This window comes from Tauraco erythrolophus, chromosome 2, assembly GCF_009769465.1.
Source record: "Tauraco erythrolophus isolate bTauEry1 chromosome 2, bTauEry1.pri, whole genome shotgun sequence".
NCBI lineage: Eukaryota > Metazoa > Chordata > Aves > Musophagiformes > Musophagidae > Tauraco > Tauraco erythrolophus.
The window spans coordinates 66241724-66259840 of NC_141466.1; the positions used below are offsets into that span (position 1 = coordinate 66241724).

The 18117-nt window shown below is 47.0% G+C and overlaps 2 protein-coding genes across 3 annotated transcripts; one reads left to right on the top strand and one right to left on the bottom strand.

Moving 5' to 3' along the window:
* Positions 1 to 560: 560 nt before the first annotated feature.
* PLA2G7 (phospholipase A2 group VII) lies at positions 561 to 16903 on the top strand. Of its 2 annotated transcripts, none has more exons than XM_086623750.1 (11): positions 561 to 828; positions 7619 to 7743; positions 10491 to 10641; positions 11288 to 11381; positions 11932 to 12000; positions 12471 to 12618; positions 14085 to 14198; positions 14491 to 14582; positions 15027 to 15200; positions 15841 to 15989; positions 16362 to 16903. In XM_086623750.1, the coding sequence occupies exons 1-11, from the start codon at positions 561 to 563 to the stop codon at positions 16463 to 16465; spliced, it is 1488 nt and encodes a 495-aa protein (XP_086479876.1). In that variant the 3' UTR covers positions 16466 to 16903. The 2 variants fall into 2 exon arrangements, with proteins under 2 accessions (XP_086479876.1, XP_086479887.1); XM_086623761.1 differs by lacking the exon at positions 561 to 828 and adding an exon at positions 6876 to 6986.
* On the bottom strand, positions 5046 to 6616 carry IMP3 (IMP U3 small nucleolar ribonucleoprotein 3). Its single transcript, XM_086623739.1, has one exon. The coding sequence runs from the start codon at positions 6614 to 6616 to the stop codon at positions 6059 to 6061; it is 558 nt and encodes a 185-aa protein (XP_086479865.1). The 3' UTR covers positions 5046 to 6058.
* Positions 16904 to 18117: the final 1214 nt, after the last annotated feature.

Sequence of the window (18117 nt, forward strand, 5' to 3'; positions counted from 1 at the left end):
CACCTCCCTTTGCTCGCCTCCAATCTCAAACAGCCGTTTCAGCAGCCGCATCAACCCGTTGCTCTCTCAGAAAAACTCATCTTTTCTTACTGGCGCTGGTCTTAGGGTTAATTCCCTAAATTCGGCCTTATCGAGAGGGCACACGCCGGGGCTGGGTGCAGCTCTGCCCCGTCAGTACGGACCTGCGCTTCATCCACCGCCAACCGCGCCAAAAGCGGGACCAGATTCCTCAGGGGGCTGATATCCCCTTCTCATAACGCCAGAGGAAAACATTTGCATTTTCATGGAGGGATCTGGAGCCAAAGCGCAGCTCTCCCCCTAGTCTCCCAGCTGTAAACGCCACAGCTCCTCTGCGGGACGCCGCAACCCGCCCGCGGGGGGATTTTCTCCCGGGGATCCCGGTGCTGGATGCAGCCCTGCGCCATGAGGAAAGCCCGAAATTGACCGCCACACGCAAACAAACCCGTAACTAACCCCGTCCCCGTCCCCGCCCCGCAAAGGCACAGCGCAGCACCCCAGCAGCCGCGGGGCCCCTCTGGGGCGGGCGGTGGTTTGATGGGATGGCTCCATGCCGGAAACTTGTTTTCCAAGCCCAGGGAAGAGCTCTCCCGGAAAGATTGTCTCGTCTGGAAACTAAGGCAAAGTTTGGTCCCTCCCCTTCGGGGAGAGCCCGGCAGCCGGCCTGCCCGCCGGAGAGACGTCCTCCTCCGCCGGCGGGAGCAGCCGCCCCTCGCCTGGCTCCGGCGGGCCGCGGGTGGCCGAAGGCTCCATCCCACTCCTCCGGCCAGCGGGACGGGAGCGGAGGGCAGCCGGGACACCGCACAGCAGGTACGTGGTGCGCCGGGCGCTGCTAAAGGCGAGAGAAAGGGTGTGAGGAGACAACGCGGGGGGATTTTAAGGAGGTGGGAGGCTTCTGCGCAGCCCCTCCGGCGGCTCCAGCCCAAAGCCTGTCCCCCGCAGAGGGGTCTCACACCCTGCTCGAGCGCTCCCGCTCCACTCCTTCCTCCCTTGCAGCCCCTCATCTGGCCCCAAGCCCCTGCGGAGGGGTGGGATTCGCTCCGGGTCAGTTGCAGGGATGGGGATACGGTGGCCGCGTCCCTTCCCTGCTGTGTGTACGGGCCAGCGCTCGAGGAAAAGGGGAATCGAGTTTTCCCTCTGGGAAAAGTAACTCCGCGCCTGACACGGACGGGGGAATGGGATGGGGGATGAGCAAAGGTTTGGACTAGGTGACCTCCAGCAGTCCTTCCCAACCTAAATTCTTCTGGGAGGCTGAGGGACACCGAGCAGGAGGTTTCGGGTGCTCTGCCCGCATGGCATTCATCTCCCCCAAACTTGGCATCCGCTGGTGTGGGACCCTGCGCCCTGGCTCCTGCTGGAGCTGGTGGGAGAGGGATGGTGGGTTTAGGATGTGGTTGCCCCCGGTGTGTTTAAGCCTGATGAGGTCAGACATAGGTGACAAGGTGGTGGACTGTAACGTCAGTCAGACGAACCTGCTGGCAGAGCCTGTGCTGTACTTTACCCCGTGACACAACCGTCTGAGCCTCTCCAGGAGCAGCAAGCGGTGGCTCTTTGGGGTGGGAAGCGAGGGTGGCAATGCCATCCGGACTTACTCGTATCAACCCCGCTGACATGATTTACAGCAGCTGAGAAGCTGTTGTGACTTACTGCTGGGGACATGCAGGATCCTCTAACGGGCAGCTCTAGGAGGAAACTGGAGATGCCCAAATCTCCGTCTCTGGCTGTCGTTAGTGGTTGGCCTCCCCTTTTTCTCTGCCTGCTGAAAGTGAAATGCTTTATCTCTTCAAAATCATCTACTATTAGCGGGGAAGGGACCTTTCTGCAGTGGAGTCATGCTTGCAGAGAAGTGAGAGGAGACATTCCCACTGGGGGAGGTACACTTGGATTTAGCCCTTGAATCCAGAAGCTCCATGGTTTATGGGAAGAATGAACTCAAGTGCCTCCTCCTCCTGACTCCAAAGCTGCTGCCTGCTGCTTCCACCTGACATCTCCATGTCCTGACCACACAGCAGACAGGTTTTCTACCCCCCAGGTCCTGCTTCAGGCCCAAACCAGTAAGCAAAGCGTGAGAAGAGTTGCTTCACTGCCTAAAAAGGGCATATAACAGCATGGACCAGAACTGGGGCTCTCAGGTAAATGCTGTCATAACTCTTAGGGGTGCTTTTTCCTCCAGACCAGTGAATGTTGAAATGTTATGGTGTAGGAATTCAGGTGATCCCATGCCTCAGTGATGAGAACTGGCTCTTAGGCTCAATCTCCAGTGCCAAATCAGGCAAGGGACGTACTTAAACCAAAGTACTCGGAGCTCAAGAAGGGGACAGTGGCGACAGTAGCACCTCCATCCACTGGGGAGTATCTCACTGGGGAGTGCTACTGAGATGAGCACATGGAAGCACCCTGAGACATGGCTGGGAGGCCCTGGCTTAACCCAGGATGCAGGAGCATCTTCCAAAAGGCTGGGAATCGCTCAGCTCAATCATTGCTTTTCTCAGGCTCGGTACCCCATCTTGGCAAGGGGGATATATGTCCTTCCCCAGCCTTGCATGCCATCTGTAGTCGTGGTGATGTGCTATCACTGAATTACTGAGGTCAGCATCACCTCTGCACTAAGCCACACCAAGATGTCAGATGGAAGCAGTCTTTAAAAAGTGCAGCATTCTTGTTTTCCAGAAAAAAGCGTCTCAGATCAGTGGAGAAACACACATTTACATTTCGGTGACAGCCTCAGCTATTTACACCCTGCAACACAAAAGGCGTCAGTGTGAAGGACTCTTTCCTTCAGCTCCCCCACGTTCCCCAGGCTCAGCTCCCCAGCTTTGGCAGCCTTCAAATAAAAGAGAAGCCAAGGCCAGGGGGAAAAAAAGAGGAAAAAAAAAAACCACCACAAACTGAAAACAGAGGCTCTGGTAAAACCTCCCTTACTGCTGCCTACTATCCAAGTGAGAGCTCCTGTGGGGGAACTGCTTGCCATTTGCTCTGATGGCTCCTGCACTGCCCAGACTCCCCTGCAGCCTCTTCCTCCCTTTCTGGAGAAGCTGGCATGTCTCCAGCCCCCAGTTGGTGGGATGGACACTTGTGGAGATGGCAGAGATGAGGTTTTGTCAGGTGTGGGGACAACTTGCCCCGACACCAGCTCCACCATCCTCTGTCCTCCTCCACCAGTAACTTCCCACAAGCTTCACGGTGATGTTGATCTGCCTGAGGAACAGCAAACCCGCTTCAGAAGGTGCTGGGAAGAAGCACAATGACACCCACAACCTCGTCCTGCCACTCTCATGTGCATAAGATCTCCTGCTGCAAGTCTCTAGAGTGCTGGAGGGGAGAGTTTGCATGATCCAGCCCAAAAAAGCACAACATCAGATTGTCTCCTCATGCCAGCTCACATGGACCCACAGAAGCTGGTGTCGATTTATAGCAATGTTGGAACCAGCCTTGGATTTTAAAAAAAGCCTCCGTGTTTATCCAAGTGCCAGGAAAGGCTGTCGGAGCCACTTCCTGCACCTTTTCAATTCCCGGCTGCAGGAACCGCCCGGCCGCAGCCACAGCACATCATCTCTGGCAAACAACCTCAAACCCATGAACTAGAAGTGAAAACACCGTTAAACACAAGGAAGCCATCATCTGCCTGACTGCGTTCGTGCGCAAGAGCGTGGGCGTGCTACTGGCAGATGTAACTTCCATTCTCTGACTGAGATGACGCCCTGTTTATCACACTTGAAGAGGATCCAGCTCTTGTCTCAGGCATCCATGGACACCAGCTTTTAAAAATTTAGGAGCAGGATGCTCATCTCAGGTCTCATCTACCGTACAATCAGCAGGGCTGCAGAATTCCAGACTTAAGACACACAGATACATAAATGCACCTGATGCATTTCTTAAAAAGATGGTAATGATTTGATTTCCAATATCACAGGAGGAGAGTGAGGGTGATGGATGCTGTTATCACACAGTATCTGTAGGGAAATCAGTTCCCATCACTTAATTTAACAGCCTATAGGGTTTTGGATTGTTTCTCTTCTGCTACAGATGCTGGAGGTGCACAGATGAATGATGAAAAGTTGGTCTAGGACAAAAAAGAAGAGGCTGATGATGTAAACCACAGAGGCTAACAGGCTGGAGAGTCGAGATTTCCTTTTCTGCCCTTCCTTTGAGGGCTGGACAAACTGGGCAGAGCAGCAGTTTAGCATCTCAGTAGTAAAATGCCTTGCACAGAGTACGTCACTGTGCTACTACTGAAATTCTCCCAAAAAAGCAGAGCGAATGCAACATTTTTACTTAAGGAGACCATAATGACATTGTTCTAGATAAAAGCTGGAAAGGTGTTCACAAAAAGTCACGGTTCAGGTCTTTTCAATTTGTATTTTTTAACATAAGCAAGGTGCGTGCCCTGAGAAAAAGGCTGTTAAGGCGTTTTACTGAAATAAATTCAAATATAAACAGGACTAGTTTATAGGATAAGCAAATGAGTTTCCTCATCTCTTTTGTATCTTTTTGTTAATATCTATTATTGCTTTAAAAGTCAGTGCTCTGCGTAATACATTTGGCTTAAGAGATTGGTAAGGAATTTTAACATTTAGTTTGCTTTTTAAAAAACAGCCATAATATTTGATGACAGTTTCTGGTCCTGATTCAATAACTCCAAAACACCCCTCACCAAAACCCTTTTTCTGTTCCGAAAAAAAGCCACACTAACACGTTCAGACCCAGAGCGGTGGCTGCTGCTGAACTCCAGCCCTTTGGACTTCAGACGGGCAGTCACAGCTCCACTCTTACACCTACTGCCAAATCCTTTCACAATCCTGGGTAGGGGAAAGAAAGGATTTCTAGAAAAAAAAAAACAAACTTTACAACTCAATAATAGCCTTGTAGCTATCAAAAAAAAAGTTACATAAAACATTACAGTAAAAAAAGAGTTCTGCAAGATGACAAACAGGGCTTACTGGAATATTTAAAAATCAGAACAAACTCTCGGAGAAACCACATGATAAAATAGCACACGCATTTCTTCAGCAACTTAAACCAACTGTTTTATTTTTGCTTTTCTGCTCTTTATTTCAAAGGGGAATAAAGTTCCCAACAGCCCCCGAAGGCCAGAGGCTCCCCTCAGGTACCAGTTTTTGTTTGGTTTATGTGCTAAATGCAGAAGTTCCTCCCGGATTTGCAGTTATGGTTAGGACCCCTAACCATGGCAGGGGGGTTGGAAGTAGATGATCTTTGAGGTCCCTTCCAACCCCAACTATGATTCTATGACCCAATGCCTCTCCAGTCAGATCCTCATCCGTAAATGATGTCCAATTGTCAGCTAGAGCTCCTCACAGCAAAGAGACTGAACTCAGAGTATCAAACTTCCTTTTATGACTTCACATGAAAACAAAGTTGACTTTACTTTTTTTAAAAAAATTCTGGTTTTGGCTAAAATTTTTACAGTTCCAGAAACGCAGTACTTGGCCGCCTTGTTTACTGCTGACCCCAAACAACCCCCGCATGCCCCCCATATACCCATTCCTCAGTATCATGAAAAACCCTTCCCGAAGCAGCTCCTCCGGTTACTGCGCGCCCGTCAGCTGAAGGAGGAACCGGCAGTCTTTTGGGGCAACCTCTTAGAAAAGCAGCCGTGAAGCTGCCAAACTCAGTCCTAAACCTGCCGCTAAGCCAGGCTTAAAGCCCCTTCCAGCAGCTGTTATTAGCAGCCAAGCACTTAAACCCGACCGCGTCCTCTCCTGCGATCCTTCCGAAGCGCTCTTGCTTTACGGGATGTCAGTATGACGGAGCTGGGCTAGCGAATGTTTTCTCGGAGCGAGGGCTGCGGAAGGGATATTTCTCCGCATGGATGAACGGATCCATTAGTTGTGAAGGGGAGCTAAGAGCAGAGCAGTACATTACTAGCAGTGAGTACGTTTCCTCCTTGCTCCCCTTTCTGTTCCGTTTGGAGGAGGGCAAGTATCTGTCGGTGGCACCGCTGAGGTCTTCCTGGTGCCTGTGCATTCCCACGCGTGTTCCCGAGGAGCAGAGCAGCAGCGGCCGGGCGGGCAGCGCATCCCTAGGCAGCCAGGTCGAAGTCGTCGCGCTCCTGGTTGTAGTCGAGCACCTTCTGCCGGAGGCGAGAGGCGTCCACCCAGGTGATGAAGTCCTCCACGGCGCGGGGGACGAGGAGCGCGGGGTCGGTCACCACCTCGGGCCCCACGCGGACGTGTCCCTGCTCCACGAAGGTGACGGCGTGGCGCAGGTTCTGGGCCATCCGCAGCTTCACCAGCAGGCAGGGCAGGCGCCGGCGGCAGAAAGCGGCGGCCGAGAGGCTCTCGCAGACGGCCAGCGACCGCCGGCAGCTCACCAGCCCCAGCCCGTACAGCTTCTCCAGCAGCGCGGCGGTGCAGCGGGCGCGGAAGGCGGCGCTGGTCGGGCCCAGGTCGCGGAGGCGGCGGGCCAAGGCGCGCACGGAGCGGGCCAGCGCCTTGTACTGCACATAGTCCTCCCGCCGGCCCAGCCGGTACCGCCGCAGCGCCTTCACCTCGGCCAGGCTCCCCGCCGCCGCCTCCCAGCTCACCAGCTCCAGCCGCCGGAGCAGCTTCTTCTCGTGGTACTTCAGCTTCCGCACCATCTTGGCCGACGCACGCAGCTCCCCGGCGCCGGCAACCGACGGCCCTTTCCGGGGAGGAGCGGCCGCGCTCCGCCCCGCCGCTGCCGCCGCTTCCCGGCGAGGTTCCTCCCCCGCCTTCCCTCCGCCCTCCCTGGAGGCTCCCGGGCCTGGCTGAGCTTCCCCTGCGGTGTTAGGATGGCCCCGGCTCTCTTCCACGCCGTGCCGGGGCTGCTGCCGGGAGAGGAGGACCTGGCGGATAAAACCCAGCCCGGGTGCCGGAGCGAGGGGCAGGGGATGCGGCTCCCGCCGGCCGCCTAGGCTGGGATGCGGCTGCCTCCTCGTGCGCTCGGCTCGCCCCTAGGGCCAGCCTGGCTCGGAAGTGTCACCTCAGGTACGGCCAGGGACGGTCAGACCTTCCCAATAGCCCTTCCTTTTCTCTCCAGGGATCAAATCCCGGCTTCGTTATTCCTCTTGGAGAAATGGCTATAGCGTTGGTTTTCTCCGTGACACCCTTCTCCTGTGGATGTGTAGGCCGGTGTTGTTAACGGAGGAGCTGCAAAGACTTACCTTTCTGCTGCTCCTATGAGGAGGAGCAGCTCTGGCTCGTAGCCTGGCGGGGAGGGAACTGCCTTCACCTCTGAAACTCGCTGCTCTTGCCTTGCGCTTTCCTGTTTGTCCCCAAGTAAGACCGCTGCGGCTCTGCACCCCACCACCTCCATCTCCCGAGTGCCACTGCGGCCTCCTCAACCAAAGCGTTTCCTCCCTGCCTTTCTGTTTAGTGCACAGTGCTATCTGATCCTTGGGACTAAGGACACTGCTCCGACGAAATTACCTAATAGAGCAGGTCGGATTGGTGACTCAGGACTTCAGGCTTCTAATTCTCATATAAGAAGGTTCTTGTATCAGCTCAACCTTGAATTTCCTACTCCTGGACCTTCAACGTGCTGAATTTTTTTTCAGGGTCGGTGATCTGGTCGCACAGGCCATGGTGGTCTCTTGATTTTTCTTTGTGTTTTTCCCCAGGTTTGTTAGTGAAGGCACCAATGGAAACGGGAAGCAGCAGCACTGAGAAGTTTTATAGGATCCCTGAAGGAAAGGGACCGCACTCAGTTGGATGTACTGACCTGATGACAGAAAATGCAGTTGAGGTAAAGCTCTCGATTCTTCCTCCTTTGGATTTAAGCCACAATGTTAGTGAAACAACTTGCTGTAGTTTTACAGTTAAATCAAACAGAAGGTCTTGTTTGTGTGAAGGAATGCTCCATTGCTGACACAGCTGAGCTTTCTGTCATCTCTGTCCCAATGTAGGATTTGTGTGGGGAATTTGCCAGACAGATGTAACCTGCAAGCCTTCCCAGTGGCTACTTCCTCCCTCCTCCTAATATCCTTGCCTTCCTGACTCAGCTATGCAAGATACCCTCCTGGAACCCACTGGGTTCTTCCCATCTACTCCACCACTCCCTTCAGCATTGGGCTTCTGGGGAGACTCCACATGCAGTCTCCGTGACTGTAGCCATTCTCATCACAAAGATCCCAGCGGGATTTGTCAGGGTTGGGTCATGAGGGTACATAGTGTTTCAGCTGCAGGGTAAAGCATGAGATATCTTCTCAAAATTTTACCTATCTGAAGAAGAGCAGGATGTCAATTCTGCAAGTGGTTAGTACAGAGAGAAGCCATGATAAGAAGTTGGAGACAATGAATAGCCAGCTAATGAGCTCGCTTATGAGTTTCCATCTGAAATCCTCTTGCTTTTTAATTTTCCTATGAGAATACACCTGCGTTTACACTGTGGTTTTACTCCTCAGGTATACTGGAACTTGATCGGTTCGTAGTGGTTATTCATGTTTTCCTTTACTCTGCTGAGCTTACTCTGTATTAGCACAAAGAAGTGATTCGTTTCTCTTTGCAATCAGCCCAGGTGTTTTTCTTCATCGTGGTTTACCACTAGCCAGCAACTAAGCCCTACTCAGCTGCTTGCTCACTCCACCACAGTGGGGTGGAGGAGAGAATCAGAAGGGTGAAAGTGAGAAAACTCGTGGGTTGAGATAAAGCCAGTTTAATGGGTAATGCAAAAGCCACACATGCTACACATTCAATACTTCCCATCAGCAGGCAGGTGTTCAGCCTTCTCCAGGGCTCCATCATGAGTAACAGTTACTTGGGAAGACAAACACCATCATTCCGAATGTCCCCCTCTTCCTTCTTCTTCCCTCAGCTCTATATGCTGAACATGATGTCATACGGTATGCAATATCCCCTTGGTCAGCTGGGGTCAGCTGTCCCAGCTGTGTCCCCTCCCAACTCCTTGTGCACCCCCAGCCTACTTGTGGGTGGGGTGGAGTGAGAGGCAGAAAAGGTCTTGACTCTGTGTAAGCGCTGCTCAGCAGTAACTAAAACATCTCTGCGTTATCAATGCTCTTTTCAGCACAAATCCAAAACAGAGCCTCATACTAGCTACTATGAAGAAAAGTAACTCTCTCCCAGCCCAAACCAGCACATTCTTAGACAAGCAATCAGGAAAAGGTAGAGAACCTCTTTCCCTTTCTGGTAAGCAGTTAATGACCTGAGGAAGTCACTGAGACTATTCTGGTATCAAATTAATATAATTACTAGTATGGATGAAGGTTTGATGATTTCTTCCTTAATGGTGTTTGTGTCAAAATTCGATTTAAGTTTGATGAGTAAATAGAAACAAGCTTCAATTAAACAAGCTTTTGGTTGTTTATGAAACTGTATGAAACTGATGAATTAGTGTTCAAGAAACCAGACTTCATTCCAAAGCTCATGTTCTTTTTGGCCCTAAACTTAACTTGTTAAAATAAAAGTACAGTTGGAGCAAGACAGTGAATTTGAAGAGTGTGTCACGAAAGCGTGTCACAAATTCCCTTGCAAACCAGGAAGTAAGAATGCAAATTAAACACAGTTCATCTGCTGGGACATCTTCTTTAAGGTGTGCCATTGGTACATCACTTCTGTCTGCATAGGAAAAATACTGGCAAGGGGCTATGGAGGGTCCATGTGAATGGGGAAAGCTTGAGTGGCTTCCTGGAAGACCTGGAGTACAGACAGTAAAAGAAGATTCAACCTGGTGGTAGGAAATGGAGGCAGATAAAACACAGGTTAACAAAACTGTGTTTAGAAAGACGGACCACTACAGACTTGTAAACATCTTGATAAGGAGGAAGAACAGTATATTGCACTCCTTTGCTGTGCAGCTGCCCAAGAGCTTTACTAACAGCCTTCTACTCAGGTGAGCCATGCTGAGAGCATGCCCCTGACTCTACCCGCATCTCCTCTGCTGAACCACACTTCCAGGAACTAGTGTCAGGGTAAAACATGTCTCACTAACCTAGTGGAAAACTGTACTTCTAGGAGGGTCATTTTTTCCCCCTCCCCAGTTTAGCAATCTGAACTGGGTCAGTAACAGCTCCATGAGACTCCCTGGTGCAAGGAAAGCTCCTAGCTGGAAGGGTGAAGGGGGGACAGTCACCCCTGTTAGACTGATCAAATTGTACCATTTCCCGAAGGGAAGAACAGTGAGGGAGACAGAAGAAAAGATCCAGCAAGATGCAGAAACGGAGCAAATAGGTAGTGAGTGTTTGTAGTGATTAACTTAATTAAACGGAGCATTTTGAATTAACCATAGGCTAACCTAGAGAAGGTGACGTGTATCATCTCTACCTGGATGCCAACAGTCATGCTACTTTAAATTCACTGCAGGGACAAAAAGACAGTGACATAGGATTGGCATCAAAGCCTGTAGAGGATAATAGTTTTCTTGTGAAGTTCTGTTAATTCTCTTGAGCTGTCATTCTTGCATTGGAAACCCTTGACATAAATGTTTTCATCTTCCTTTATTTTTGTTTGTTTTTTTTTTTTTCTTCCTAATCCCAGGGAAGCTTCTTGCGCCTGTATTATCCATCATGCGATGCCACAGATAATGAAGAAGCACGATGGATTCCAGATAAAGAGTATTATCAGGGACTCTCTGACTTCCTTAATATGTACCGAGTTGTAGGAGAAAGGCTTTTCCAATACTATGTTGGTAAGACTGGTTTTGGTTTTGTTCCTTGACTAGCACAAGGGCATGAGCTCTGTATGCAGGTTGTTGCCACACTGCTCCCTGAGCAGTGTGTTATTGCTGCAGGACTTAAAAATAGTTTTTCCCAAAGAAGTATGTTTGTTTGGGATGGGTTTGTGTAGTGAGGCTCAATGCAGAACGTGATGCAGTTCTCAGGCAGGCCCTGACATAGATGAGTAGGAGTATTTGGGCAATTTGCTCTAGGAAGAGCTTGGGTAAGCTGCACCTGTGTGTTGAGATTTAAATCCCGCACTGAAACGTGCAAATATGCAAAAGTCAGATAGATACCAAGCTCTGAATACTGACAAGATTTGGATGCCTGACTGTTTTTGAAAATCTGTTCTTGTAGGGTTTCAGAGATATGTAGGCCTTGTGCTAGGCTGTGGATGAAATGAGAAGGAAAGTGTCTTCTGCCAAGTAGAAGGTGTTTTCAGAGTCAGATCCATATTTGTCTTCAGTATTTTAAGGATGAGATTTGGTACCTTATCTTCAGATGACCACTCTGAAATCAGTGGTCTCAGGACTCTTGGGATGTCTCCCACAGGAACAATGCTTCTCTTATTTCAGTGGTAATGACATATGCTTTGATTTTTATTTTTTTTTTATCTAGGTTCAGTAACCTGTCCTGCAAAGTCAAATGCTGCTTTTAAGCCAGGAGAAAAATATCCACTCCTCATTTTTTCCCATGGACTTGGAGCTTTTCGGTAAGCCTGCAGTTTGTTGACAAACTGGTTTTGTCACCTGTGGAGACAGCAGTCTCCAGAGATGGTTCTGAACAGATTTTCAGTAGAGGGGTAAGATCCTCTTGAGGTTGAAACAGATTTGAAGAACAGGCTGCTATATATCAGTATGGCTCCACTGAAATCAACAGCAGTAAATAAAAGCAGAGTTGATGTATTTATTTGTGTTTTCCCTTTGTATTTTAGGGCTGAAAGTACTTACCAATCCATAAGCATGTTGTGAAGATTAGCTAGTTGATTTTTGGACAGCTCTTTGAAGATGCAAAGTGTCGTATGTGCTACTTTTTTTGAACAATTAGCATTTCTCCTTCTGAAGAGATAGTAAAACAGTAACAAGGTTTTGTGAACAGGCTTTGGTGCCTGCCATACAAAAGCCTGCTCTACTGGCTAGCAAATTCAAACAGAAGAAATACTGAATGGGGGTTAGCTCATACATAGATCGATGTTTAAAGAGCAGTGTAATTGAAATAATTATGGATGCATGTGTCTCACTGGAGTGTGGTTTTGATTGCAGGACAATCTATTCTGCTATTTGCATAGAGATGGCTTCTCAGGGCTTTATAGTGGCTGCTGTGGAGCACAGGTACGTATACTGCACGTTTTTGAGTTCTAATGGAAATAAACTTTCTCACATTGAATAGAATGTTATTTATTCTAAAGAAGAACTTAGGATTTTTTTTCAAAAGAAAAACTAATATCTTCTTCAGCCCTGCCCACACTCTCCAATTTCTCTAGCTCAACTCTTATCTGAACAAAGGGAGTTTGCTTAGATAAGCCCTTGAATGAAAAGTTCCAGGGTAGATACCGTTTGTCATTCTTCGGGCATGCTATTTTTCTCTCTCTTATTGTTAGAACCTGGAGAATATAAAGGAGGTGGGAGTTTTGGTGGGGTTACTGCAATATTTAGAAAGTCTGTCTACATTCAGTTGTGGTTGCAGCAGCACTGGTTGGTAGCTGGATCTCTTGAGATAAGTGAAATCTAAAACTTCTGCTGCATTCATCTCAAACCAAATGACATACATCCCCAGAAATAACCTTTTGTTGATATTACAGAGATGAGTCTGCTTCAGCAACATATTATTGTAAAAAAAAGTCCATTTCTGAACCACAAGAAGAGTCTACATCAAACATGCAGAAGGAGTGGATCTACTACAGAAAACTAAAAACTGGAGAGGAAGAGCGTTGTTTGCGCCATAAGCAGGTACTCATCCTCGGTCTGTGCTCTAGGAAGCGAGGCAGGAGGGGTGCGTTTAGGACTAACTAGCAGACTCTTTCCCTTCAGCTGTGTCTGCAGTCTTCTGCTATGACTCAGAGGATATGTAAAAATGCATCAGGTCCTGTGTTGCTGAAGATGGGAAAGCCAACAACAGCTTTCTTCAGAGCATAAGCTATTTCCTCAACAAAGCTTTCTCATGAACTTGCACTCTCGACCTTAGTCAGCTGTTTCTCCTCTGATTCCACTCAACTTTTGCTTTCTTCTCTGTGTCTTCACACTTCTGCTGCCCAGCCCAGTCAGAGTTGAATTCAAATGTTTGTGTGGCCTTTGGCTTGCTTTAGCTTTTGTTTACTCTTGGATAGCAAGATGAATCATGGCTGCTCTAAGGGGGATGTTTGCTTCATCATCCTCACACACTTTAACATGCTTTATAGCAATGTAAACAATGCAGAATTCCTGATTATAAGCAGCATCCGTGCTAGATGTGATAGGGCCATCACTTGACTTGGCAAGTCCCTCCAAGCATAGAGTTGACCTTTAAAATGTGGGATTCCAGCTAATGCAAACTCAGCCAGGGATGTGTTTCTCTTTATCTCCCTGGGCCATGCAGACAGCAGTACAAGTGTCGTTTCCTGTTGGCAGACAACATCCTACTTATGAGTTTAAATACATAATGTGTGAGCTTGTAAATAACCTCCAGAAGCTGTTGCATGCAAATTTCTCTAGTAGAGAAGTCAGGAGATTGACATTTATTTGAGGGTCAGTGGTGCACAGACATCTTGCTCGCTGCCTACACACTGCAGTTCCCAACAACGCTACTGTTCTTTGGTTCTTTTTGAAGCTTTTCTTTTACTGACCTATCAAAGTCAAAACCACTTCTTGTACTGAACAACGAAAACCTTTCTTTGCAAGAGCTTTACTACAGTCTTCAAGAATGTGTATATATATAAAATGAGATCGACTTCTTGGCTGTTTCTTATTTTGGGTTTATCCCGTGTAAAGACAGTTTCAAAGCTACTGTGCAGCTGGGACAAGTGATGTAATCACATTTTCTCATCAAAGTGAGCATGAGGAGGAGCAGCAGCGAGTCAACCTTCTGTCTAGTTGTGTAACTTAAGCCTTCACATATCCCAACAAACCCTTCTCTGATTAGTGACAGAACGAAGGAGTTGAAGGTCTTTGGCGCATGTTATAGGGATAAATTCCTCTGTGTCCAGAGCATCTACACAAGAGCTTCAACTCTTTGGACCTCCAAAGTCAGTTTTGTTGTTGGTCAGACTTTGTCAGAGTTCCATTTTACGTTTCCATTCTGCAGTTCAGAATAGTTGTTACTGTATCAGACACTTAGGGGTGAAAAAAAATAAGACTGTCTTGTGTCCATAGGGCCAGCAGGCCTAGCTGGTGTCTGGTAATTCCTTCCACTGCTCTCCCCAACTTCTCTTTCTCCTCAGGTGCAGCAAAGAGCGCAGGAGTGTATCAAAGCTCTCAATCTCATTCTTAAACTCAATTCAGGAGAGGAAGTAATGAACGTACTGAATTCAAACTTTGACTGGAATAGCCTAAAGGTGAGTGAAAGGCGGTGACTGAATTTTGTTGAAGGCCTAATAACGTGTCTGATTTCCCTCTTCCATCTCTAACCTCATTCCTGTAAACTATTCTGAAGATCACACCGATCACACCATAGAGCTATGAACATATTCTCAGGTCATCCCGAACTGACTAGATAGTAATGGAGCTGAAATGATGCTCTTCCTACTTCAGTAGGATCTATTGCCAAAAAAATTATTCCCTTTAAAAAAAACCAACACAAACATTTGGGAAAGAAAGTCTCTTACAGCACCTGGATTTTTTTGACAGGATTCTGTTGATACTAGCAGAATAGCTGTGATGGGACACTCTTTTGGTGGTGCTACAGTTATTGAGAGTCTCAGCAAAGAAATAAGATTCAGGTAAGTATGCAAAACAAGGCAAGAGACATTTGGCACTTGAGAGGTCTGGAGCAGGGGACCCAACTAAGATCCCCCAACTACTAATTAGCTCTTAAAGAAAAGCGTTTTTTGGCATGTCCTGTTTTCTCAAGTCATGCTTCTTTCAGCCGTGGGGATGTGGTGGAACATAATAGCTGTATCATATTATATCATGATAACATGGGACCCTGCAGAATCTCCTGTGCCCAGCTGCACCTGGCAATGGAGACCAACAGATGCCATAATGGATTAATTCACTTCCCCCAGAGTAGAAATAATTTTGAAACAAAACGATTGATTAACCCGTTTACCTGTTCAGTATCATAGTGAGTTTCTCTTTCCGGTGTCTCCTGCGAATCAAAGCATACTGAGAACTGCCATACAAAGCTTTCTGCTTCTCTGACAATATCCAGTTGTTTTTGACAGATGTGGCATTGCCCTTGATGCGTGGATGCTTCCAGTAGGTGATGACATTTACCAAAACAGTGTCCAGCAACCGCTGCTTTTTATCAACTCTGAAAAATTCCAGTGGGCTGATAATATCTTAAAGATGAAGAAGCTCAGCTCCAATGACACAAACAAGAAAATGATCACTATCAAGTAAGTGTCCAGGATCCATCATTTCTGTGGTTGAAGATGAATCTTTACCATCTTGTTGGAGTTACATGTAACTGCAGACAGACATTCAGTCACTACTTCCTCATGGCCCAGGTTTTCCCTGCCTGTTTAAATTAGACAGCAATATGTGGAGACAGAGACCTCTCTCAAAGCAGCCAGTAACCCTAAGTTTAAGATACTCCGAGGTGTCCATTCCTGCCCTGGGGCAAACGTTTTGCTCTGGGCCTCATGCATCATGTGTGTTTGAACGCTTTAAACAGCCGCCCGGGTGCAGCTGTGCACCCACCTAGTGAGAGCACTGCGTACAGGGGAGCAGGCAGCTGTATAATCCGCCTCACACTCAGAGCAGAGAGAGAACTTGATCCTGACGTTCTGCCAAGCCTACTCTTTACTGCCATTGCGGTTGTAGAGACTTACGGTAAGCATGTACAAAACTTCCTCCCTTCTGCGGTCAGGACAGAATTTACTGCTAATCTTGCATGCTCATGAGTTTAATTTGTTTTATTTTCTGCTGCTAAAGAAGATAGCATAAGATGCCTGACTGTCCTTGAAGAAGTCTGTGGCATCTCGTAATCAGGCAACTGCATTCTTATAGGCCTGTTGATCATTTTTCTATTTGCAGAGGGTCAGTGCATCAGAGCTTTCCTGACTTTACCTTTGTAAGCGGAGAAATCATTGGAAGATTTTTCAAATTAAAAGGAGAAATAGATCCAAATGAAGCTATTGATATAAGCAATCATGCTTCATTAGCCTTCCTGCAGAAACATTTGAGTAAGTACTGGTTTGCATCAAAGTATGAAGTTAACTAATACTTAATTCCTATTAAGCTTTTTATATAACCATTCTGTTTAGAACAAGATCAAAAGTAAGTGTGTCAGGAAAGTTGAAGTGGAAAAAACAACAGTCAGACTCAAAAGTTTGTTAGTTACTTTTGTAATCTAAGTCATTCAGAGGAGGAACATTGCAGTTTTGTTCTAATACATAAAAACGTGGGGTGTCATTTTTCCCTCCTTAAAACATCATGCCTCCCCTGCTTTGCCAAGTTGATTCATCTGTCCTATAATTGAATTTTTCAGCGTAGCTTTACAAAAAGCTGACTATGTAACTCACTACCGCTTGGGTCTTCTTTCTCCTATTTTACAGGTCTTAAGAAAGATTTCGATAAGTGGGATTCTCTTGTGGATGGCATAGGAGCCAATGTTATTCCTGGTACCAATATTGACTTATCTCCAGCTGAACCTCAATAAGGAATACAAAGAAGTACTGAAAACGCCATGGACATCAGAACACTAATGTTGGCCAGACATTGCTCAGATATGTGATAGCATTGGCCACCTACACAGCTTTTGTGGTGTGGAACAAAAAAAATAAATAAATAAGGCATTAGGTTACATTATTATCAAAGCGTAGAGAGGTTTTAGTTCAGATGAGTTAGTGGGATTCTCTGAAACACTGCGATGGGGTAACTTCTGCTTTATAGGCAGCTGGGGGAAAACCACTTGATGGTAATTTAAATGCTCTTTCTGGTTTTGACTTAGAATCAAGCTTGCAGAGAGAGAGAGATTAAGCTCCAGCAATTCAACTAAAGTTCTACTTATCAAGCTTTAAGTCCATTTGCATCCAGCAACCCTTCTTGCAGTGTAAGAAAAAAAATAATCTTTGTTATTAAACTACTTAGTATTTCAGCTGTGCTCTGCCAACAGTTGGGAGTTGGAGCAGGTTTTTGCTCCTCTCGGTCAAAGAGGTGCTAGTGGAAGAAGGTCTTCAAAACTGTCTTACTTTAATAAGAGTCACAGTAAAAGCTACAGTAAGGTAGCTTTTCAGGTAACAGCAGAGAAAGGTGTTTGTTCAGACACAGGACTTCCCATAAGAATGTAATCCATTTACATTTAAGATCTGTGTTTATTGCCAAACTCAGAGGATGCTTCCATTCCAAAAGCTACTCAAATGGTCACTCTTGTTGTAGTAACTGTAAAAAAAGCTCCAAAGCAGTGCCTCTCTTGTTCATCTCTGTATTACCACTATCACTCAGTAATAGTGTTGTGGGTGAAATTACCAAAGAGATGTCACTTCTACCCCTCCCTTTAGAAAGGTGTATGTAAGCAAGCATTGCTTGATCATCTTGATGTCTCATGGTTGTAATATTCTCCAGACATTTGTCTTTGTCCAGGTACTAGTATTGCTGTCTCTGTTTGTCAGTAGAAGCAGCTGACTATGTGGTTGGCTAAAGAAGGCTCTGATTTTTAGAACAAAACTCTTTGAAGCTGCTACATGGAAGGGTGACTTGTAAATGAGTAAACTTTGCAAAAGGGAGACTACTAACTGTAGCCTGTTTGTTTCAAAACTGAGTTACAAACAAAACAACTGAAGTAAGCTGGGCAAGCAACGCAGTTAATAGTGTAATTAAATATTTATATAATCTGTGATCTTAACATGAGATTGCAACAACATCTAAGACCTATTTTCAGAATTAAAATTATCTCCAGCCTACTACCATGTATTGTCTCTTAAGGGAATAAGCATGCAAGTGCTTTGCTCCATCCCTGGAGACGTTCAAGGCCAGGTTGGACGAGGCCCTGAGCAACCTGATCGAGTTGGAGATATCCCTGTTCCTTGCAGGGGGGTTGGACTAGATGACCTTTGAAGGTCCCTTCCAGCCCTAACCATTCTATGATTCTGTAAGTGTTTCTCTTGCTGAGAAAGCACTAACACTTGAGATCTACTGAGATACTCACCCAGTTACATCGTCAGAGATTTTGGGTTCCCAAGTGTTACTACAGCATGAAAAATCCATTGCCTTTGAAGAAAAGGAAGAAGCTATAGTACACAGGAGCATGGAACAGGACTATGAAACAGAAACCCCTTCTCAACCCATAAGGAGGAGAATAAGATGTGAGAT